Source organism: Mytilus edulis, chromosome 10 (assembly GCF_963676685.1).
Source record: "Mytilus edulis chromosome 10, xbMytEdul2.2, whole genome shotgun sequence".
NCBI lineage: Eukaryota > Metazoa > Mollusca > Bivalvia > Mytilida > Mytilidae > Mytilus > Mytilus edulis.
This window is the reverse complement of record NC_092353.1, coordinates 84,643,602-84,668,424: the sequence shown is the minus strand read 5'-3', so window position 1 is coordinate 84,668,424 and position 24,823 is coordinate 84,643,602. Positions and strand designations below refer to the sequence as shown.

The 24,823-nt window shown below is 32.4% G+C and overlaps 1 protein-coding gene and 1 long non-coding RNA gene across 2 annotated transcripts; both read left to right on the top strand.

The window, feature by feature from the left end:
* Positions 1–232: 232 nt before the first annotated feature.
* On the top strand, positions 233–3,559 carry LOC139492057 (cyclin-dependent kinase inhibitor 1-like). The gene is made up of 3 exons (XM_071280169.1): positions 233–970; positions 1,906–2,005; positions 2,267–3,559. The coding sequence occupies exons 1-2, from the start codon at positions 547–549 to the stop codon at positions 1,980–1,982; spliced, it is 501 nt and encodes a 166-aa protein (XP_071136270.1). The 5' UTR covers positions 233–546; the 3' UTR covers positions 1,983–2,005; positions 2,267–3,559.
* Positions 3,560–6,012: 2,453 nt separating this feature from the next.
* LOC139492560 (uncharacterized) lies at positions 6,013–15,119 on the top strand. Its single transcript, XR_011656896.1, has 2 exons — positions 6,013–6,094; positions 14,932–15,119. It is a non-coding gene; the product is annotated as an uncharacterized lncRNA (long non-coding RNA).
* Positions 15,120–24,823: the final 9,704 nt, after the last annotated feature.

Sequence of the window (24,823 nt, the reverse complement as noted above, 5' to 3'; positions counted from 1 at the left end):
TCTTTCTTCTCTAATGAAATTTGTACCGAACTTAATCGGAAGTATATTCATTGTTTATTGTACATAGTATGTTTAACCCCATTCACGTGTCATAATGAATTCATTCTTTACTTAAGTTCCGCTACAATGACCCTGAAGGCAAGTGCCAACACGTTACAATCGTTTCTATATTTAGAAAAACCGCTGATGCATAAAATAGCGTATATAAAATAAAACAGACCTCCAAATCTTTATAATCAATTGGATAAGATTCATTTTCACTTCAGTTAAAAAGTTATTTTATAGAATTTTATAAATTAATTTAACTTAAAAGTTATTTTACACGTTAAAATACTAGTCTGGTCATTTCTCTCTATCTGACCTTCATAGTAAATAAGCTAGATAAATTAATCATCTGACCACGCCTACCACGATTCTGATTGGTCAATCGATCTTAAAGTAACGCTGCGTGTTGTGACAGGATTCAGTTGTGTGATTGCCATTTAAAGACAGAGGGTGTAGAAAATTGCTAATATTTACAATTTTTCTTTAGGAGTAAGAACCAAGATGCAAACCTTTTCTACAAAATCTAAAGTTCGTCGTTGTCTGTTTGGTCCACCCGACCACGAAAGTATCCGTAAAGATTTGGATAAAGCTTTAGAGGACAATAAAAGTGAATTACGTGAGAAATGGAATTATGACTTTGATCAAGATGTTCCTCTAGAAGGGAAATACCAGTGGGAAGTTTGTGAAGAAAAGGAATATATTCCGTCTTTTTATACCAGAGACTATCCAGTGAAATTGAAAAGGAAAATTAGTGACATAAATACTGTGAAACAGACAACGGGAAGTTTACAATCTGTGTTGTCTTTAGATTCTTGTCAGGACATAAGTGAAAAATCTTCGAACTCGGAGGAGAATTGTTCTAGTCAGAAAAATGTTAATGTGTGCAATAAACCTGAGAAGAAAGTCGTTCAAACACAGATTTCTGGTGAGTTATAAAATCTAGGCCACGACTTGTTTACCGCGATGTGTTGTTGACATTTTATTCGACAAGCTAGGTCAACCACTTATCTCAAATTTACGCATTTACTACGCCCTAGTTGTATAAATTAACGTACGGTTGTAACCCGGTGAGAAATGTCGGTTTCATAATAATCTTTCTGTTGCAAGGCAACGTTCAAAATCCGTGTTAAATGTTATGTTTGTAAATACCAGAAATATCGGAAATTAAATTGTGTACTTATGACAAATATGTAAATTACGGGAAAACGTAGCAATTCACAACGGGAGAGAATATTTCAAAATTTAATAATTACATTTTCGTAAATTTTAATTTTATTAACGTGTTTATTCATTGTTGTGGTTAAATTTGCGGGAATTGAAGTTTAAATCGCAAGTTGAATATCTGATTGGTGCAGGTTCAATTCTTGTACAAACTTGTTCAGTTTGTCTCCATTTTATAGGTAGACATGTACAACCTTGTACCTCCCCGCCGTTTCATTCATAAGATTTTTAACTTGGCACGAACATTATGTTTTACTTTCCCGCCGTTGTAATATTTTTATTTTGATACATCCATGGCGATACATCAACAGATATTGTATAATCGAATATATTTATTGTAATCTGATTAATGTGTAATAAACTGTCTGACTTTGTGTTTATTTCCGCTTGAAATAGATTACATTGTCCAGGGAAATTAAAATTTCAATTTTGTAAATAACATTGTTCTTAATTTCATGACAATTTCACACAGTGATGTACATAACGTTTATAAATAAAATTTCAAAATTTCATGACATTTGTATACAGTGATCTACACAATGTTCTATTTATATTTTGTAAATTACATTGTTAATTTCATGACATATATACACAACGTTATATTTAGTCTGTTATTAATAAAATCTTTTTCTTTTATAGCTTTTATGCCAAAAAGAAAGCGAAGCAGATCAGATGTATCTTTATCCACAATAAGAACCAAATCTCCCAGAATCTAACCCTCATCAATTATTAACAATAGGTAAGTTGTTTATATAGTTTCTATAGACATCAGTCACAGAATCAATAATCTCTCTCTGTAGAGACAATGAAAAGCTATAAATAACATAATGTGATATACCTTAAAATTATGTCTATATAATTTATGTAAAAATTACTATTGATAATAGAACAGTATCTTCAATAAAAACATTTTATATATATTGTGGAATATTAAATTGACAACTATATTTATATTTGCCATGTCTGAATTATTAATAATGTACATCTCATTATCTTTCAGTGCTATTGTGTTCAGCAAAACCCAGACAAAGAATTATGGAAGATGTTACCATAGTTACCAGACAGATTATTGGAGATTCAAAACTTGCCAAAACAATGACCAGCTATTTATTGAAGGATCTTGCCAGAAATCAGAATTAAATTCACTGTCTGTGTTTTACTGAGGAAAAAAAATGTGCAATGTATAAAACTGTGACTTTAGATGATCTCATTATTTATATAAATTATAGTAAACTTATCAATGGTTTGTGACAGAAAATATTTATTGGTATAAATCTGGTAGAATATACCAGAACTTATTTATCAGAAAATGTAGATATTCTTTAATATATTTTGTAGTTATGTTTTTTTGTGTTGCAGTATAAGTTTATGCCTTTTAATGTTTTTAAAAGAGAAGTTTGAAACATCTGAAAAGTGAAAAAGATTTTTTATTTGAGAATTGTTTTGTTTGTTTGTAAAATGCTTTTGTTTTGCTTTCTGACATAAAATGTGAACTTTAAAAGTGCACATGCAATACAGTCTTAATCCAGGGTCAAAATCTAGAACAATGATCTCGAAATGGAACACTAAACTGGAGTTTCAATCCAATTTTAAACAGTTAATCTTACTGTAGTTAGATCAAAAGTTAAACATTAGGTTTCTTTGGGAAATGTATGGATGTTAGGAAAAATGTGGTAGATAGAAGTTATGAGGGGAGGGGATAACAGAAGTCTAGGGGAAGGAGATAATAGAACTTTAGGGGGAGGAGATAATAGAAATTTAGGGGAATGAGATAATAGAACTTATGGGGATGAGATAATAGGGCAGTTACACCATTATAGTGTTCCAACATTTTGTGTAATAAACATCTAATGTTTCATTCAGCATTTACTTTATGTAATTTACAATCTGTTGATTTTAAATTTTACTTTCTACATTACTTTGTAGTACATTATAGGACACCAATCATAGTTAACATTATAACTCACAAATCATATTCAACATCAGTTTTAACACATATTAAAAGACATTTCAATGAGATTTAAACATTATAAGTCATACATTAATTAATATTATTATATTAATAATATTACTTTTTTTGGGAAGAGGGGGAGGGGGTAGTTCAGTGGGTTATCTAACTTTGTAATGCAGACAACTAGTTATATTGAGGGAAGGGGGAGAATTATTTAATTAACAGATTGTATATTATGTGAACATCACAATTGTTTTGTTGATGTCTTAAAGACATCTCGTTGTTAATTTATTGTTGTAAAATGATGAAAAAAGAAAATTAAAAATAGTTCAAAAGTGAAAACCTTTGTTTGTTATTAAATAAAAATCAGGAGTTGTACACTCATTGTAATTTAAAGATTTTAAGATTGATTTCTGACCAGATGGGTTCAAAATCTAGTTGGAAATAACTTCAATGACTGATATTTAATATATCTGATTCATGGGAGTATTTTTCACAGTAAAAGTCACTGTTATTACATTTACATAGAAAAACTCACTGTTGCTCAATTGCTAGTAATTAAGTTGTAAAGCTGCAATGAGAGTAACGTTAGTAACTGTGCATTAATGACCTATCGCATGCATGACATAACAAAATAAAATTGTATAAAGGGTAAATCACTGTACAAAAAAATAGCAATAGGAAAAGGCCAACCATAGCATAAAGTAAAGGTCAACTTCAGCACAAAGTTTGTCGTGTAATGAAGGTTAATTATAGCACAAAGTTTGTTGTGTAGTGATGGTTAATCTTAGCACAAAGGTTGTTGTGCAGCGAAGGTCAATCTTAGCACAAAGGTTGATGTGCAGTAAAGGTCAATCTTAGCACAAAGTTTGTGATGTAGTAAAGTTCAACAAGATCACGACGAAGTGTTTAACGACATTGAATATGCATAAGAGTCTTGCACGTTCGGTACCAGTACACAAATTTTCTTTTGAAGTAAAGGTCAATCATAGATCAAAGGTCGTTGTTAAGTAAAGGTCAATCCTAGCACAAAGGTTGTTGTGAAGTAAAGGTCAATCCTAGCACAAAGGTTGTTGTGTAGTGACGGTCAATCATAGCACAAAGGTTGTTGTGAAGTACAGGTCAATTATAGCACAAACGCTGTTGTGCAGTGAAGGTCAATCATAGCACAAAGGTTGTGCAGTGAAGGTCATTCATAGCACAAAGTTTGTTGTGAAGTAAAGGTCAATCCTAGCACAAAGGTTGTGAAGTAAAGGTCAATCATAGCACAAAGGTTGTGCAGTGAAGGTCAATCATAGCACAAAGGTTGTACAGTGAAGGTCATTCATAGCACAAAGTTTGTTGTGAAGTAAAGGTCAATCCTAGCACAAAGGTTGTTGTGAAGTAAAGGTCAATCATAGCACAAAGGTTGTTGTGAAGTAAAGGTCAATCGTAGCACAAAGGTTGTTGTGAAGTAAAGGCCAATCCTAGCACAAAGTGTGTTGTGAAGTAAAGGTCAATCCTAGCACTAAGGTTGTTGTGAAGTAAAGGTCAACACGAAGGTTGTTGTGAAGTAAAGGTCAATCATAGCACAAAGGTTGTTATGAAGTAAAGGTCAATCATAGCACGAAGGTTGTTGTGCAGTGAAGGTCAATCTTAGTAAAATGTTATGATGTCTGGGAAAGTTTTAGCACACATTAAAGTTGTGAAGTAAAGGTCAAATTTAGCACACAATCATGGTTTGTATTATGGGTCATTCACAACACAATTTTTGTGTAGTAAAGGTCAATCATCACACTGGTGTGGTTTGTGGTAAGGTGGTACTTTAATCTTTAATTGTTAACTTTTTATACTTGTATTTTGGTAGGGGAGTGGTTTCATAAGCACTCATACCACATCATAGCAAAAACAATAATGCGAACTGTGACAACGGACAATCACTATACATAGTAATAAGGGTGAGTGATAAGGGTCAATTTTTGCACACATTAATGATGTTAATTAAAGATTAATCACAACGCAATGTTATGATGGGCAGTCATGGTCAATCCCTACATAAAGTCATAGTTTGTTGTGCAGAAATGGCAATATATTTTTTTATTGCAACGATGTATCGACACTTGCTAGCTATGTACATACCAAATTTTATTGTTATCTCACTTTTGTCAGAGTTATGCTTCTTTGATACTATAAATCTAGTTAATACCAATATATCTATGTGTGCAATTATAACTTTTTAGTGGTTGCTGATTAATTGTATATCCATAATTGATACCTTTTAGTGGGCACCTAAGCTATCGGCAGTATGAGCTTGTAGTTTATGAGGTCTAAGTTTCCAAAACTGGAATCCGCTTGTATTACACTACAGTCGAACAAAGTGTAGTAGTCAACCGAGAACCAGTTTATAAGTTTCCAGCATTTAGCTAAGGATATCACTAGTCTTGGACCATACATAAATATGCATATTGAATGGGTTCTGCACACGGACCGGATGTTTGGTATTGATAACAATAAGACACGCTAGCATACATATGTGCATATGTGGAGCTTGCAAATCAGAAAGGAAACACGGCCGAAACCTTTCTCTGATTGTACACCAGCATGTTTTGCGGTAGGTACATTGATATTTTTCATCGGTGATTTACTTGACATCAGCCATTACATGGAAAAACATAATATAGCACGGCTTCATGTACAGTCTTCACTTTAAAGTCCCGGATGATTGATCGTCGCGAGGTGTTCAATGAGATGATCAAACGTTACGTTCGGAGATCCTCGGGCTAAAACAGCGGCTTGTGAACAAGGTGACCGACTTTGTTCCTACTTTACAACTTGTAGATACAAGATATACACCTTCGCTTAGTTGTAGTAATGAGTAATATCTTTTAGAAGTGCACGGTAAGAAATAGCTTTGAAACCAAATGACAGCATATTGGTACATACATGTAACTTATATTGGGGTCATTAGAAGTGAGGTTAATACATCTATGAGTTGTCACATGGTTATTATTGATATTGCCACAAGCGCACATTTTTCTTGGGGTTTTTTCCTGCATTTTTGCTTTGCAGAATATATGACCCTCTAAATTTGTAAAACGGAGGTCCGAACATTTTATTTGGAATGGTAAGCCATAGCTTATTTTATACCCGTGACACGAGTTATGGTATGATTAACTTGCATACGACAGCATGAAAAGGAAGAGAAACAATTGTGTTCAAAATAAACATGAGTATATAGTAACAGATGAAAAATGAAAATAGTAACAGATGAAAAATGAAAATGAATAATCATTGACAAAAATGTTTCCCATTGGACACAATATTCCAAGGCTTGCGTTTCCTGTCGTGAATCGATTTCCTTGACAGACGGTTGCTGCTCACAAAGAAACTGCTCCGGTTTTGATCGGGTTCATCAACTGATGAGTATGAATGAACATTTGGTATCTTTTGTCTCTCTCTTTTTTTTTTCTTTTTTTTTTTATAAATTCTACAAAACTTAGTTTCGATCTTTTCTCTCACGGTTTCAAATTATGCAGGTTGTAGTCCCCGAGAATGCTATGACGTCATACGAGATGTTCGACTGTGGATTGCTGGGCCATTGTGATCACGACACGAGACGAAGAAAATCAAGAAATCTAAACCGAAAAAAAGTCTAATTTAAAAAAAAGAAGATGTGGCATGATTGCCAATTAGACAACTGTCCACAAGAGACCAAAATGACACAGAACTGAATTAACAACTATAGGTCACCGTATGGCCTTCAACAAAGAGCAAAGCCCATACCACATAGTCAGTTATAAAAGGCCCAGAAATGATAATTTAAAACAATTCAAACAAGAAAACTCAAAAAGGTTAACGGCCAAATGTATAATATGTACAAAAATGAAAGAAAAACAAATATTAAAGTAATGCATAAACAAACGACAACGACTGAATTACAGGCTTTCCGACTTGGGACAGGCACATACATACATAATGTGGTGGGGTTAAGGGCTTTGTTTGTGGGACCATGGCTAAGGTACTAAGGTTGGTTCAGGTTTAATGAAAAAACGGTCACATGCTGAAAATTATCACAAGCCACGTGACTGCTGATTAAGCAGTACTAAATAATTACGCAAGTAATGGACTTGTTAGTATACAATTTACCTTGTAATAACGTTCGTGATATTGCATAATTCAACATTGAATGAATGTTGCTGACGTTGGTTCAGAGCTATATCTTGCATTAATGATCGAAACAAGTCCGGGATTGGAAAAAAATCTGTTTGCCAATACTATTGATTGCCCTGAAAAATATAGTGTACATGTGTTACCATGTAACAGATTTCACATATGTAATAATTCTATATGTATCGATCTCAGTAATTTGTATATAAGAGCATGGAAGTAAATATTACTTCCATGATAAGAATAAGACACTATTTCATGAATATCGACTATCTTTCGCATTTATATGCTAGTTTACAAAACGTTCATATACCGTTTAAAACTTTTAAATTTGACCTATATGCACTGATAGAATATAGGTGTACTAACTTACATGTACCTAGTCGAGGAGAAATTATATAACTTGTACATTTGTTAATTTGATACTCTTTCTTATAAAATATTCTGGTCTTTCTAGTTACTTGTTCTTCTAGTAAGTTTACCTTCATTCTTGTATATTTTACTAGAGTGACTAATAATCTCATGGACAGTAATTTTACTTATTTGCCTATAGTAAATTGAACTTTGTATTACGTTGAGTGTATAAAATGTTTTAAAAAAATGCAGTATTGTTCTTTAATATAACGTTACAATCTCTGTGTAAATCCTACCATGTTCTGTTAGAAAAGATTATAACATTACAATCTCTCTGTAAATCCTACCATGTTCTGTTAGAAAAGATGCGTAGACGAGTAGGACTGTCAAAGATAAGTGAAGAGACAAAACAATGAAAGAAGACGAATACTTAATGCAATCAAATCTTCCATATTTATGACTAAGTCTGTTCAACTATAATCTACGGTAATAACCATAACATTTCAACGCCTTTCACCCATTCAAGTTATAAAATATCAATATAAAGCAAAGGTTAAGTGAATTTAAGATGTAAATCTTTTTTGGCCAGATGTAAAAGGGACATTAACATACGAACAAACGAATGAATAATTTGCAGTCTAAGTAGATAAATAATGATACACAAACACATCTAAAAATATGCACATCAATAAAAAGTAAAATGACCACAGGAAATAAGGCGTAGCTTTAACTTAGACCATTGGATGGCAAAGCCAGCGGGTAAGATTGATATTAATTATTTGCTAAGAAAACAAATCCATCCCTCAAACTTAATGGATTTCTGAGTCTGGAGCTATCTATCTAAAATAATATGAGACATACATATAAAGAAGATTAAATATATCAAAGTATGATCAAAGACAAACAAAATCTGATTATAAGTATTTGTTTAACGGTCGGGACCACGAGCCTTCTTTTATCTATATAAACAGTAGTGCGACCCTTCAACCCAGACCTAAGTCACCAGTTCACCATTGAGAAAGTTATCTTTCCTCATTAAAATATCTTAAATCATTGGATAATCGGTATTTGTTATCTGACAAGATTAATCCTTATATTTAGATGAAGAAGACATTATGTTTGTTGGTAATTTATTTCAATATACTTCAAACTGATACTCATTCGAATCTCGTCGTCAAGAATGTCATAACTTTATTTACTTCTGGTTTCATTTCCACCAAGCCAGCAACCTCGTTAATGCTCTTCTGTTGTTAAATGATAAGTGTCACTTTTTTAAGGTTATTTTTGTGGAATTTGGTATTGTTGCCAAATTTCTTTTTATTTACGGGGGGAGGGGGCATTTACTATGCTCGGGTCATTTTTATGAGCCTTTTCATTCATAAGGTCATTATATTTCACAAATCAAAAGATAAAAACAAGTACGGAAAGAGAGTTGTTGCAAATGTGATTAATGAATTAAAATCAAATACACATACTGTGACATCCTGGAAGAAATATATTTATAGTAATAAATAAATTATGGAGTAGCAATATTTATTCCAGGAACTTATTGTATATATAAAACTGATTTTGTTGTACAGTAGCGTATTTGCCTGAGAAATTTGTGCGTATCTTGCGCATATTCTATATAAACAAATTTCGTAAACAAAGATTATATTGGTTTGTTAAGACTTTACAGTGCAGAATTATTGTTTTTCAATTTGTGTTAAATTGTTGCTGGGTAGCCTTTTTATTGATATTATTCTATTGTTCATCATTACATATATCATACACATAAAAGCAGAACATTTTTAAAACCGATGTTGATTTTTTTTCTGAAATAATTTTGTGGAATAAATCCATTAACATTTAGCGATTTTCTGGCACGGCCAGCTGTTGTTTTTCTTTTGATGATGATGAGCACGAGCGATTGTCATAGCAACCCTGTTTTTTTCTTCAAAATAGATATTAAACGCACGTGCAGATGAGGAAATTTGATATCGCATGTGTAATCATGAAACAAAAGATCATTTTCTATCTTATCTATATCACTGTGTAATACATCTGTTTTTACGACATTATCTATTCGCATGTAAATCAGTTTTACGACAGATATTTATTTATTTGTTTTGATATAATACATTGCGAGAAACAGGCCGAGGAATGCAATGATTTTTTCTGTCCATCTGATAAGTAGGAGACAAAGAGTTATTAACAGTCTCTCTCTCTCTCTCTCTCTCTCTCTCTCTCTCTCTCTCTCTCTCTCTCTCACTCTCTCTCTCTCTCTCTCTCTCTCTCTCATTTTAAGTTATAAGTTTGCCACATAATTTGTTTTGATATAATACATTGCGAGAAACAGGCCGAGGAATGCAATGATTTTTTCTGTCCATCTGATAAGTAGGAGACAAAGAGTTATTAACAGTCTCTCTCTCTCTCTCTCTCACTCTCTCTCTCTCTCTCTCTCTCTCTCTCTCTCTCTCTCTCTCTCTCTCTCTCTCTCTCTCTCTCTCTCTCTCTCTCTCTCTCTCTCATTTTAAGTTATAAGTTTGCCACATATCAGGCTTTTTGATTGTGGGATGTCCGTTTAATTCTCCATTTCAGAGTCTAATGTATGATGGGTAACTATTTAAGTGTACATCTAAACGTCGTGATTGGATTTAACAATGGAAATTCAACCAATGACATAACGTTATTTAAATTTTTGGTGTAGAAACAATGAGATTGCCCTTGTCCTTTAGATTGTAAAGAGGACAATTGTGCTGGATGTATAAATACGCAGCCACGTCCGGACAGATTTGGGACATAACATTCAATTCGTCTCTGATATCTGAATTTTCTTAGATATTGACTGACGGCTGACTTGAAACATAATCTATGAAACATTTCAACTTTCAAATTCTTAACTTTCTCGTGTTTATAGATAGCGTGTTAGGCTCTATGCACGTTCAGAACTCTAGCCATAACTCTTGGATGAGTCCGGCTTTAGAATATGTATGTTGCAAGGCTAAAATGTCTTCATCCTGATCGACCTTTCACAGGATTTACTTACTTATATTATCTATAGTTTTATTTTGTTCTTTTCCTGACATGTAAGAAACATATTTGTCACTGGGTGTTAAGAAAACAAGAATCCAATGTTTTACACAACAAAATATCCAAAATACACCTAACCAGAAAATCAATGAAAGCACAACTTAATTCTAACGTCGTCGTTAAACAGTATTGATAATTTTTTAAACATGAATATTTGGACTGTATTAAAATATTCATATGCCAAATGCGCGTGGTATACACGACGTGTTTGTTAGACATATCGTGCGCTGTCCAATAAACTAATCTGACACCGACGTCTTTAATTACTGTAGAAACCATTTGTACATAGTTTTGTGAAATTAAGCTCCTATTTCATGGAACCACGCGTATAAGCACACGCACAACTTCACATATTTCTATGACAACCTGACTTTTATTAGGTGTTAACTCCATGGTTGAGTTTTGTGGACCAATACATAATAAATGCCTTCAAATGACCATAGAAATAATCCAAAAGTCAATAAATGAAAGTCACACGCCATCACATTAACGTGTAGGTCCGACATGATAGAATCCATGTTAATGTCTCCTTTGTTTTCAAGTTTTTTTGGTGTTTTTTTTAAGTCTATACTGAAGTCCTAGGGTTAAGAAATAACATTAAGTTGACTTATTTACCACCACGCATACACTGACAGTCAAAACTATGTTTTTTTTTTTGTCTTTTTTAAATAAGTGAAAATATAAATGCTATTCCAGTTATACCGCATAAATGAGGATTTTCACCTTTTATTTCCAAAATTGATAGGTCATCGTCCCTAATATATTTATTAATTTATTTCTTAGGTACGAGAGACTGACACCATTGAAACAATTTTTCCATTTCAATTGATCCAACAAATGTTACACTTTCACTTAGCCAAGGTTACAACCGAACACTGACCTTCACAGCTCTATCTACTTTACATATTTTTTTATGAGCATTCGGATAATCTGCTGGGGGTCTGCTTACATTCGGAATTCATGTTTGATGTTCGAGCGTTCACCTTTAAATCATGCATGTTCAAGTGAATAACAATCCTATTTTTGTTTTGATTTGGAAGAAGACAGGTGCATAGGTGCATACACGGCATTGCATTCATGTTGTTGTTTGTTTTTATCAATTTTTTTTTGCCTCAAACGCAATGAACGTGACAATGGAATCATGTAACAAAGGCCGATCATCCATAAATAAAAAAAGGAGTGAAAGTTTGACTGGAAGAAATTTAATTGATTTTAAATTGGGAGAAAACTTGAACATCTCAGTTGCGGCATCAGAAACTTCCGCAGCATGTGTTAATTGCGTAAATTACAAACGCAAGGATGAATTCGCTACAGTAGATATTCAAGTGTCCATAAAATGCAAACAAATGTTTTTCTACTTTATTTTCCTGGCGTTTAAAAGCCTCACTGATCTGTTGGACGGGTTTATGATCAATTGAAACAATTTTTCAACATGTGCCCGTGAATCTAAAAAGCTTTAAGATATTGCCCTTCACATCTCTCCCCACCGAGAATACAAGTTCCTGTAAACATTACATTTCTAGGCGGATCCAGGGGGTCATTGAGAGCCCAGACCCCCTCCCCCTTATGTGGGAAACATTTGCTTGATTACCTAGGAAATCACTGAAGATGACTCGGGCGCCCCTTAAGGGCATTCAATGCCCAAACCCCTTTATAAATCTGGATCCGCCACTGACACGCATGTGTTAGTTGCTTTGCATGAGGCAGGGATTATTTCGCCTTCAGACCAATTTAACAAGATTTACACACCATTTCAAAATTTTGATGTGGTATGTAACTGGTTTGGAGCCTGTAATTCAGTAGTTGTCGTTTGTTGCTGCATGTGAACATATTTGTTTTTCGTTCATTTTTTGTACATAAATTAAGCCGTTAGTTTTCTCGATTGCATTGTTTTACATTTGTGCTTTTCCTGCCTTTTATAGCTGACTGTCTTTGTTCATTGTTGAAGGCCGTAGGGTTACCTATAGCTGTTTATTTTTGTGTCATTTGTCTCATTGGCAATCATGTCACATCTTCTTTTTATATATGTCCTTTTAGTCTGCACACCATTTCAAAATATTGATGTGCTTTGTGTCAATTTAATTTATTCGATCGTTTTCCACCATTTAAATCGTCCACCACAACAGTACTATAAGATTTCTGGAAGATTTGAATATATACAAACAATGGCTTATCGATGTTAAATAATATTTAAACATTTACTTATCGAGTTGGAACACGTTTGTTTATAGAAGTTACATGTTTAAACATGAAACATTGTATTTAAATATTGATTTATACAAACAAAAGAAGAACAAAACAATTAGCATTCTTTACACATTCTTTAGAATTTACACAATTTTATCACGCACTATATAGAGCCGAGTCTGGCGTCAGCAACATGTAATATCAATAGACCAAAGACGTGAGAATTGTTGTATAAAAGGAATAAGATTTCGTGAGAATTATTGTCAAATTGAAAAAATGATTCCGTGAGAACTATATGGTCAAGTTATAAAAGAAATATTCCGTGAGAACTACTATAAAGTTAGAATAAAGATTTAGAAGAACATCCCCAAAGGAAATACTGTACACGTTGTTCCTCATGCTGATTCAGTGACTGATGGTGCAGAAAAGCACCTTAGCTTTACGGTAATGATGTTATTTAAAGAGGTCCTAAGTTATGATACGACCAGTATGAACTTACTTATTACTATTGCGTTATATGTGTTATTGCGCCATGTTTCAATGTAAGTAGGATGTGAGACAAACATGTTTTGACCCTGCCGTATTATGAACCCCTTATGAGTACTAGTATATAAATGTGCATTTAAATAGATGGTATTACTTGACGAGTCTGTCACATGTAATACAACAGACTCAGTAGTCGTTAATATTTAATATATCACGGGTCCGCTCATGGCTAACAATATGGTATTGGTTTGGTCATTGTTGAAAGCCTAATCTTGATCTGCCCTATTGTTCACATCTCTGATCTTTGGTCTTTTTTATTTTTACGAAATTCGTAGGACGTTTTATGAAACAAAACAGTGGACTGAGCGCTAGTATTTTTAAGGACAAACCCAATAGAGGCATGCAAACAATCAGATAGAGAACCCAAAACAGAAAACAGTTACACAAAACACAAGCGGATATTCCTTGCTACTTACAGTGGAAGACGGAAAGAGCCTGTTTGAGAAGAAATTGGAGCAAGAGGGAATTCGAATAATTCAGCCCCTCCCCGTAATCGATCTCTCCTGTACTGGCTAGGTTAATGAAGTTATCGAAAATCAGCGGAATAGAACGACTGAATTATTCGGGTTAAGCAAGAGGGAAAACAAATTAAAATGAAAGACTAAAGTAATAACAGAAAAGAGAGTTTGTTCCTACAAGGGAGTATTGAAAGGTTTTCGAACACATTTTACTTTAAAAATACTTTCGAAATATACAAGCGCTTGACCATTCTGACAGTTAACATTCCCCCCTTTACTATAAAAACTACGATGAATTACTATCAATTTTTGACCCAGTTACTTAACCAATCAAAACATAAATATAGTAACAAGATTATACATGTTTTTGTAAGTCAATGACCTCCTCGCACTTTAAAAATATCAACTTATTTACATACGTGAACTAGATACATGATTAAACACCTGGGAAAGAAAAATATTTAAATACAAAAATTGGAGGTTGAAACGAATTAAAGGAAAAGATTAAAATATATGATTATGAATAAGGTAAAATAAAGGTATATGATTCTTTTATGAAGTAAACAAACAACATATTTTCCGATAGGGTAATCTAATCTGCTACGGCGAATCTAGCTTATTCTTTACATCAGTAAATATTTCTATTTCACCACGATAATTGACAAGTTGTCAAAAAAGTGCTACTAAGAGGAACAAATACAGCAAAAATAACACCGAAATACGAGAAGAAATGAGCGCATGTTTGTTGTCAAAACAAAACGAATTAGAATAAGATAAAAGAATCATTTATTCATCTATGCGGAATGCCATGGACATTTGATTGAAAACACATGTAGGTAATTGGTTGCTTTCTTCTTTAATCAAAACTGAGAAGCACGCTGCTATACAATTTATCTTTCGCGTGTCTTACTCGTGCATTTGCCATATTTATTTATGTTCTCTTTTCAGCAGATCATATTTCAAACATGTGTGGATGGATGTGTCCAGCCCGGAAAAAAGATCAAAGTTGACCGTCAACGATCCCAGGATTTACAGCTCCCTACGTAGAATGATGAAAAATGACTGGCTTTTTGATTCTTTGTTCCATTGATTATTGATATGAAATCAAAGAAAACAAAAAGAATAAAAGAAAAAGTGATGATTATCTTATTTTTGCAATGAAATGTGTAGAAAGGCGTTTTATGTATACTGTTTTCCTTGAAATGGGTAGAAAGGCGTTTTATGTATACTGTTTTCCTTGAAATGGGTAAAAAGGCGTTTTATGTATACTGTTTTCCTTGAAATGGGGAGAAAGGCGTTTTATGTATACTGTTTTCCTTGAAATGTGTAGAAAGGCGTTTTATGTATACTGTTTTCCTTGATGTTTTTTTTTTAATAGTTTTATATAAAAATAAAAAGAACTTTGACTAAAATTTCGACAAATGAGACTATTAGTTTATTCTAAATATTGCTATATTTCCCGACAGTGATATTTCTTTTGGTTCATACCTACGAAATGTAGATTTTCTATCAACTTTACATAGTATGAATATTATCTCATGAATATGTGCAATAGTCTAATTTATATATATATATATATATAAATAAACACTGCTCCGTAATTGCGCACACTTATGTCCTTTGCTCCATGGATATATATATAGCTGTCTCATTGGTAATAATACCACAATTTACTAATTTTTATAGTTGTCAATCGGAAAACGTGTTTTAGCTACAAACAATGGTAAACGTTTCAGTTTCTATATATCTAGCAACAAAGAAGTCCGAACTAAAGTTCTTTGTTGAATGAATAAACATATAGAAATACAATACTGCTTCCGTACCTAAAAGTTTCTATAACTGTATATTGTTTGTAAACCTTGTGTGTAATGCTTTGATAAATAATCTGTTTAATGCAAAAAGTGAAACCCTGACGGGTTAAAATGCAAACATAGTATACACAAGTGACAAGAAACATAATACGTGATAAATGTTTTAAACAAGTCAAGTTGATATTAAATGAGTGCAGTTCATCAGCTGTTCATATATTGTCTATAAACTAAAATTCCAAATCCCTGGGACAATGTTACCCTACGACGGGTGCCGCGTTTCTGGTGAAGGTTTATAGTCAAGAGATTGTCGCTGAGAACGCTTGTCTCTTAAACACGTTAAAATGTGTTGTTTTCATTTGTTTTTGCCTCAGTGGTTCACTTTACAGTGCAATCAAAGATTTCAACTAGGATACACGTTTGCATTCTTTTATTTTCAACAAATAAGTATAAATATATACAGTAAAATAAAGGTAACGTGAAAATTATTCTTACATAAGTTATAATAACACTTTATGCAGTACTTCAACAGTTTGAAGATCATTTAGATTAGTACATAATCAGTAAAGACTGTTGTAATATAAACTCCAATAATTTGACCATTAATTTTATTGCACTCTTGATTTGGTATAAAATGGGTAATACATTGTTCTTGTTTAAGTACTGTCGGTTAAGTCGTAAATATAGTAAAAGTCTAGTGTGGAGAGTAAATTAGGGGGAATTTCGAAGAGAGAGAAAGAAACTTTAATATCTTAGTTTAAACCTCCGATCCTTATAGTTATTCAATTGTATCTTCATTTTTTCTCAAAGACTGATGACGTTACCAGGGGTAGGGTCCAGAACTCTTACCTGTAAAAATAAATTTAAAAAGCTATAAAGGATTACCCCATCCATGACACAAAATCAATAAAAACACATCCAAAAACAAACAAAAATCAAGGACACAGCGTTGTTTTTCTGTTCTTCGTCTCAAAGTCTTTGTAATGTTTGTTGTCGAAGCCGATCTTTAGATGGTTCACGAGAGTCGGTTGTTTTAATAGTTTGAATGGAGTCTCATTGAAGTATACCAAATCATCGTGATATGTATATAAATCGAGTGAAAAGTCGTTAAAGGCGTATGTTTGCTTTGTCGCAATAATAGACCTCGCCAAGAGACCTTTGTTAAGCCATGAAGATTTTTTTTTTAATAATATGCATTTGCTGTTGTCAAAATTAACAAACACATTTATAGCTTCTTTTTAAAATTGATGGTTCATTCGATTTGTATTTTAATTGATAATTGGATTGGTCCATAGTATCACTATCTTGTCTCATATATTATACTTGTGTTTTTATATCTGCTCCTCATCGACGTCTTTGTCACTTAATTCTACATTATAGATCATTATACGTTTATTATAAATTAATGAACACAGGTGTTTAGCGGTTTATTATTTTTTATGCTTTAGTTCTCTATGTTGACAATAAATTTCTTGGAGGACAATGACAGAACTGAATGAAAATGATAATAACATTATTAATAATTTTCCACATGATTTATTAAAGCCATATGGCAGATAAGGTCAAGTTAATCAAATTAAGGTTTCTAACAGTAATTTGTACAACCTACACGACATGGTTAAAGACTTTAGGTACGGAGGTTTATCAAAACGAAGGATGATTTAGTTATCAACATCTATTAGTAAATATGTCATTTAAAAGGCGCAAATATTTACTTTTTGACCATCTGACAGAGGGATAAGAGATTTAGCCATCCTATATATTGGGTTGTTATACAAAACACGGGTCAACTTGGCCTAAATTTTGAAAGTTATTAATTTTTATCTATTTGTCTAATGTTAATTTGAAAATTAACGGTCCTGGGTCAGTCAAATTTTTCTTTTCCATAAAGTAAGAATGACAACAAACAAAAACGTTATTTTTTTAATCCAGCAATTTTGAGCGTTCCTGATGAAAGTAAATCTAGCAAGTTTGGGCATTTTCGATTAAAGTTTCAAGTTATTCCGACAAGTTTGGGCGTTCCTTATGAGAGTAAATCCAGCAAAGTTAAGAGTTCCCGATAAAAGTAAATCAAGACAGATTGAGCGTTTTGCATGAGGGTAAATTCAGTAAGCTAAAAGGTAAATCTAGCAAGTGTAATGAAGCGTTTACCGACGAAGGTGAATAAAGAAAGTGGGTGTGCCCATATACATTGAATACAATTTTTTACGAAGCTACAAGAACTCAACTGAAAACGAGGCTCATACCAAAATGATATTACAGCATCGGCTTGACAAATCAAAAGTATTTTTTATTGAAAAATATTTTGCTCTTTCAAAGACTAAATAGGAGTAAATACATTTTTATTTTACCCTAAATGATTGAAGTGTCTTTCTAAAACTGAAATTGAAACGGCTTAAACAGCCGATTCATAGTTGCACAATTTCTGTAAATAAACGTATAAAGAAGAACTTCACAGGTGTCTTTCTAGTTACTTGATCCTTAACCCTAATTGTTCTTCAATACCCAATAAATTATCTCTGTTGAAAAGAAACGATCGAAGATAGCATCAAACTCCTCAAATTTGTTACAACTGACTGAATAGATCTCCTATCAAAGGAGAAAATAACAAAAGTCTGTATGATGTCATGTTTACCTTTCTCTCAAACACAACTTTATAACAAAATATGAACGTATCGTTCAAGGTCTCTATTTTTCATTTATTTGTGTCAAAGTATATATACATGCCTTGATATCTTAGCTTTCCACTCCACATTTTATTACCTACCGTAATAACAAGTAAGTTTAGTCGTTGTGTTTTCGTAAAATAAAGGTTAGTCTTTGTTAAAGTTGCTCTTTCAAAAAATTATGCTCACTTTATCTTTGTTTCAACATAAAGAAGTACTTTCCATGAGTGTAGTTTTATCCTGTCTAGTACTATAGACAAAATTTCATAGAACGTTTCATTGCATACCTGGGTTGAGTTCAATATCGTAGCAGCTACGTAGCTGCTATCAATATCTATGTAGCAGTTAGTCTATAGCTACACGTTCAATAGTAAAAATCTACGTAGCACTACGTAGCAGCTACGATATTGAACGCGGTCCTGTTATAAGAAAATAACCATCACTGGAAATGACTTATGTTCACTCTTTTTCTTCCTGTGTTCAAACTTTAGTAACCATGTAACCTCAAGTTTCTAAAATATTATATAAAAACACAAATTAAACTGAAAAAAATGGTGCTTTGTAACATCCAAGATATATGTCTATGATACGGAATTTTTTAACTGCAACTTTCAAATGCAAGGGAATTTTAGTGTTTACCCTGTTTCGTATGTTTCGTATGCAACCGGATGTGACGTACTATGTCATATGATTTGGTGGTATTACAACTGAATAAAGAATGAAGAATTAGATCTGAAAACGAACAGTTGCTACAAATTTGAAGACTTTTGGTCATTTTACATTGCAGCATAATTGTTGAGTTCATCAAAATTTGCAGAACCATCCAATTAATGAACATGACAAAGATATAATTCCTCCAAAACACTGTCTGTTGAGCACTATTTATAAAAGAGTCGCACCATGAGAGTAACATGAGACTGGCTTCTGATATTTTTGTGTGTTTTTTGTCGATTATGAACGCTGGAAGACGTCGAATGAATTCGATTGTCTGTTTTCAAATATTTACCGCATTCATGTTCAGTAGCCTGTCACCATACACCAAATTGTAATCTTGGGAACCAAATATGTCTCACGTGTGAGAACAGGAACGATAATTTGATGCGATTCCGACATATTAAATGCAGACTTAACTGTTCTTCACACAAAATTTGGACTATTAATGACAGAAAGATAAAAAGGTTGATTTGAGAAGCATTGTCGTCTGTGTGCGTTTAACATAGACAAATAGCTCACTTAACTTGATTACAGGTGTAACAGGTATGGAAATTGAAGAACACCTGTGATCTCCATCAAAAGACGACGAGGACCACAACTGACCAATTACATGTCAATCACAGACCTTTACAAACTATCACTGAAATTTATCAGCTTTTAATTTAGTTAATTTATTGCATTCCTTCACAAATTGAAGCTCCATTAGAAACGCCTATAAACTGATTATTTCGTCAGATTGAATTCTTTATCACAGAACTGTGCCGTACTGAGAGAAAGAGGTAGTTGTAATCTCTTCGATAACGCATCACGTCTTTATTGTATCTTAACTTACGTAACAGACCATAGTTTGTCTTTTCAGATTCAGATACTGTTGAGCATAACATGCAATTTTCCCTTTCAAAGATATACTTTGGCACATGTCAGTTTTATTGTGAACCACTTAATAATAATTTCAAGAGATTCTTTTCAATCCATCAAAGAGGTCAGGTATGTAAATTTGATAGCAATTCCAAAGGTGAAAAACAATGGCTTAAACGCTAAGTATTTACCAAAAAATACACTGATGATGTATATTCAAATTCCTGCCACATTTATACTTGTATACAAACCCCTTCATTAAGTGAAATAGTAACAGACGGTGTGAATGCAGAAACTTTTTATGAAGCATATTTTGGAAAAAATAGAACTGAGTGATGACCAATAACATGTGTTGTAAACTTTGTAATATAGAACTGAGTGATGACCAATAACATGTGTTGTAAACTTTGTAATATAGAACTGAGTGATGACCAATAACATGTGTTGTAAACTTTGTAATATAGAACTGAGTGATGACCAATAACATGTGTTGTAAACTTTGTAAAATAGAACTGAGTGGTGACCAATAACATGTGTTGTAAACTTTGTAATATAGAACTGAGTGATGACCAATAACATGTGTTGTAAACTTTGTAATATAGAACTGAGTGATGACCAATAACATGTGTTGTAAACTTTGTAATATAGAACTGAGTGATGACCAATAACATGTGTTGTAAACTTTGTAAAATAGAACTGAGTGATGACCGATAAAATGTGTAATATAGAACTGAGTGATGACCAATAACATGTGTTGTAAAATAGAACTGAGTGATGACCAATAACATGTGTTGTAAAATAGAACTGACTGTGATGACCAATAACATGTGTTGTAAAATAGAACTGAGTGATGACCAATAACATGTGTTGTAATATAGAACTGAGTGATGACCAATAACATGTGTTGTAAACTTTGTAATATAGAACTGAGTGATGACCAATAACATGTAATATAGAACTGAGTGATGACCAATAACATGTTTTGTAAACTTTGTAATATAGAACTGAGTGATGACCAATAACATGTGTTGTAAACTTTGTAATATAGAACTGAGTGATGACCAATAACATGTGTTGTAAACTTTGTAATATAGAACTGAGTGATGACCAATAACATGTGTTGTAAACTTTGTAATATAGAACTGAGTGATGACCAATAACATGTGTTGTAAACTTTGTAATATAGAACTGAGTGATGACCAATAACATGTGTTGTAAACTTTGTAATATATATATATATAGAACTGAGTGATGACCAATAACATGTGTTGTAAACTTTGTAATATAGAACTGAGTGATGACCAATAACATGTTTTGTAAACTTTGTAATATAGAACTGAGTGATGACCAATAACATGTGTTGTAAACTTTGTAATATAGAACTGAGTGATGACCAATAACATGTGTTGTAAACTTTGTAATATAGAACTGAGTGATGACCAATAACATGTGTTGTAAACTTTGTAATATAGAACTGAGTGATGACCAATAACATGTGTTGTAAACTTTGTAATATATATATATATAGAACTGAGTGATGACCAATAACATGTGTTGTAAACTTTGTAATATAGAACTGAGTGATGACCAATAACATGTTTTGTAAACTTTGTAATATAGAACTGAGTGATGACCAATAACATGTGTTGTAAACTTTGTAATATAGAACTGAGTGATGACCAATAACATGTGTTGTAAACTTTGTAATATAGAACTGAGTGATGACCAATAACATGTGTTGTAAACTTTGTAATATAGAACTGAGTGATGACCAATAACATGTTTTGTAAACTTTGTAATATAGAACTGAGTGATGACCGATAAAATGTATAATATAGAACTGAGTGATGACCAATAACATGTGTTGTAAACTTTGTAATATAGAACTGAGTGATGACCAATAACATGTGTTGTAAACTTTGTAATATAGAACTGAGTGATGACCAATAACATGTGTTGTAAACTTTATAATATAGAACTGAGTGATGACCAATAACATGTGTTGTAAACTTTGTAATATAGAACTGAGTGATGACCAATAACATGTGTTGTAAACTTTGTAATATAGAACTGAGTGATGACCAATAACATGTGTTGTAAACTTTGTAATATAAAACTGAGTGATGACCAATAACATGTGTTGTAAACTTTGGATGACCAATAACATGTGTTGTAAACTTTGTAATATAGAACTGAGTGATGACCAATAACATGTGTTGTAAACTTTGTAAAATATAACTGAGTGATGACCAATAACATGTTTTGTAAACTTTGTAATATAGAACTGAGTGATGACCAATAACATGTGTTGTAAACTTTGTAATATAGAACTGAGTGATGACCAATAACATGTGTTGTAAACTTTGTAATATAGAACTGAGTGATGACCAATAACATGTGTTGTAAACTTTGTAATATAGAACTGAGTGATGACCAATAACATGTGTTGTAAACTTTATAATATAGAACTGAGTGATGACCAATAACATGTGTTGTAAACTTTGTAATATAGAACTGAGTGATGACCAATAACATGTGTTGTAAACTTTATAATATAGAACTGAGTGATGACCAATAACATGTGTTGTAAACTTTGTAATATAGAACTGAGTGATGACCAATAACATGTGTTGTAAACTTTGTAATATAGAACTGAGTGATGACCAATAACATGTGTTGTAAACTTTGTAATATAGAACTGAGTGATGACCAATAACATGTGTTGTAAACTTTGTAATATAGAACTGAGTGATGACCAATAACATGTGTTGTAAACTTTGTAATATAGAACTGAGTGATGACCAATAACATGTGTTGTAAACTTTGTAATATAGAACTGAGTGATGACCAATAACATGTGTTGTAAACTTTGTAATATAGAACTGAGTGATGACCAATAACATGTGTTGTAAACTTTGTAAAATAGAACTGAGTGATGACCAATAACATACGGGGAGCCGAATGGGACTCTTGTGGTTTTGTACTCAAAATTCAATTTTGTACGGACAAAAGTGACTTTTGTTCAACAAAAATAAGTTCAGTTTAACAAAATTTGTATCATACTACAAATTTATAATTTTGTCATACAAAATTATCTATCAGCGGACAAAAGTCACTTTTGTCATGACAAAATTCATTTTTGTTACACAGACTTGAATTTTGTTACCTAATTTGAAAATTGGGCGACAAAAGTCAATTTTGTATTCAAATTAGTTTAGTTTGGTTTCTGTGAACTAATTTGCATACAAAATCGACTTTTGTTACACAAAATTGACAAAAATGAATTTTGTCTCAACAAAATTGACAAAATTGACTTTTGTCTCAACAAAATTGACAAAATTGACTTTTGTCTCAACAAAATTGACAAAATTGAATTTTGTCTCAACAAAATTGACTTTTGTCTCAACAAAATTGACAAAATTGACTTTTGTCTCAACAAAATTGACAAAATTGAATTTTGTCTCCACAAAATTGATTTTTGTCTCACGAAAGTCATTTTTGTCTCACGAAAGTCAATTTTGTCTCATAAAAGTCAATTTTGTTGTTACAAAATTGAATTTTGTCGTCACAAAAATGAATTTTGTCGTCACAAAATTGACTTTTGTCTCAACAAAATTGACAAAATTGACTTTTGTCTCAACAAAATTAACAAAATTGACTTTTGTCTCAACAAAATTAACAAAATTGACTTTTGTCTCAACAAAATTGACAGAATTGACTTTTGTCTCAACAAAATTAACAAAATTGACTTTTGTCTCACAAAAATCAATTTTGTCTCACAAAAGTCAATTTTGTCTCACACAAGTTAATTTTGTCTCACAAAAGTCAATTTTGTCTCACAAAATTGAATCTTACCTCACACAATTGACTTTTGTGATTTAATTTCCATATCAGGTAACAAAAGTCAATTTTGTATGCAAATATGTTTAAATATGTTTATATTTGCATACCTTTTAGACAAAATTGACTTTTGTCATGACAAATATGAATTTCGTCTACACAAATGAATTTTGTCATCACAAAATTGAAGTTCTCACAAAACAAGTCTGTAGCACATAGTTTTGTAAGACAAAAATGATTTTGTTATGACAGAATTGAATTTTGTACAAAACCACAAGAGTCCCAATCGGCGCCCCGTATAACATGTGTTGTAAACTTTGTAAAATAGAACTGAGTGATGACCAATAACATGTGTTGTAAACTTTGTAAAATATAACTGAGTGATGACCAATAACATGTGTTGTAAACTTTGTAATATAGAACTGAGTGATGACCAATAACATGTGTTGTAAACTTTGTAATATAGAACTGAGTGATGACCAATAACATGTGTTGTAAACTTTGTAAAATAGAACTGAGTGATGACCAATAACATGTGTTGTAAACTTTGTAATATAGAACTGAGTGATGACCAATAACATGTGTTGTAAACTTTGTAATATAGAACTGAGTGATGACCGATAAAATGTGTAATATAGAACTGAGTGATGACCAATAACATGTGTTGTAAACTTTGTAATATAGAACTGAGTGATGACCAATAACATGTGTTGTAAACTTTGTAATATAGAACTGAGTGATGACCGATAAAATGTGTAATATAGAACTGAGTGATGACCAATAACATGTGTTGTAAACTTTGTAATATAGGACTGAGTGATGACCAATAACATGTGTTGTAAACTTTGTAATATAGAACTGAGTGATGACCAATAACATGTGTTGTAAACTTTGTAATATAGAACTGAGTGATGACCGATAAAATGTGTTGTAAACTTTGTAATATAGAACTGAGTG

What these genes read in the sequence shown, in the direction of transcription:
- LOC139492057 (XM_071280169.1), top strand. Translation starts at nt 547, where the DNA reads ATGCAAACCTTTTCTACAAAATCTAAAGTTCGTCGTTGTCTGTTTGGT. An exon ending in CGTTCAAACACAGATTTCTG is followed by an intron (nt 971 to 1,905) that starts GTGAGTTATAAA and finishes TTTCTTTTATAG; the next exon opens with CTTTTATGCCAAAAAGAAAG.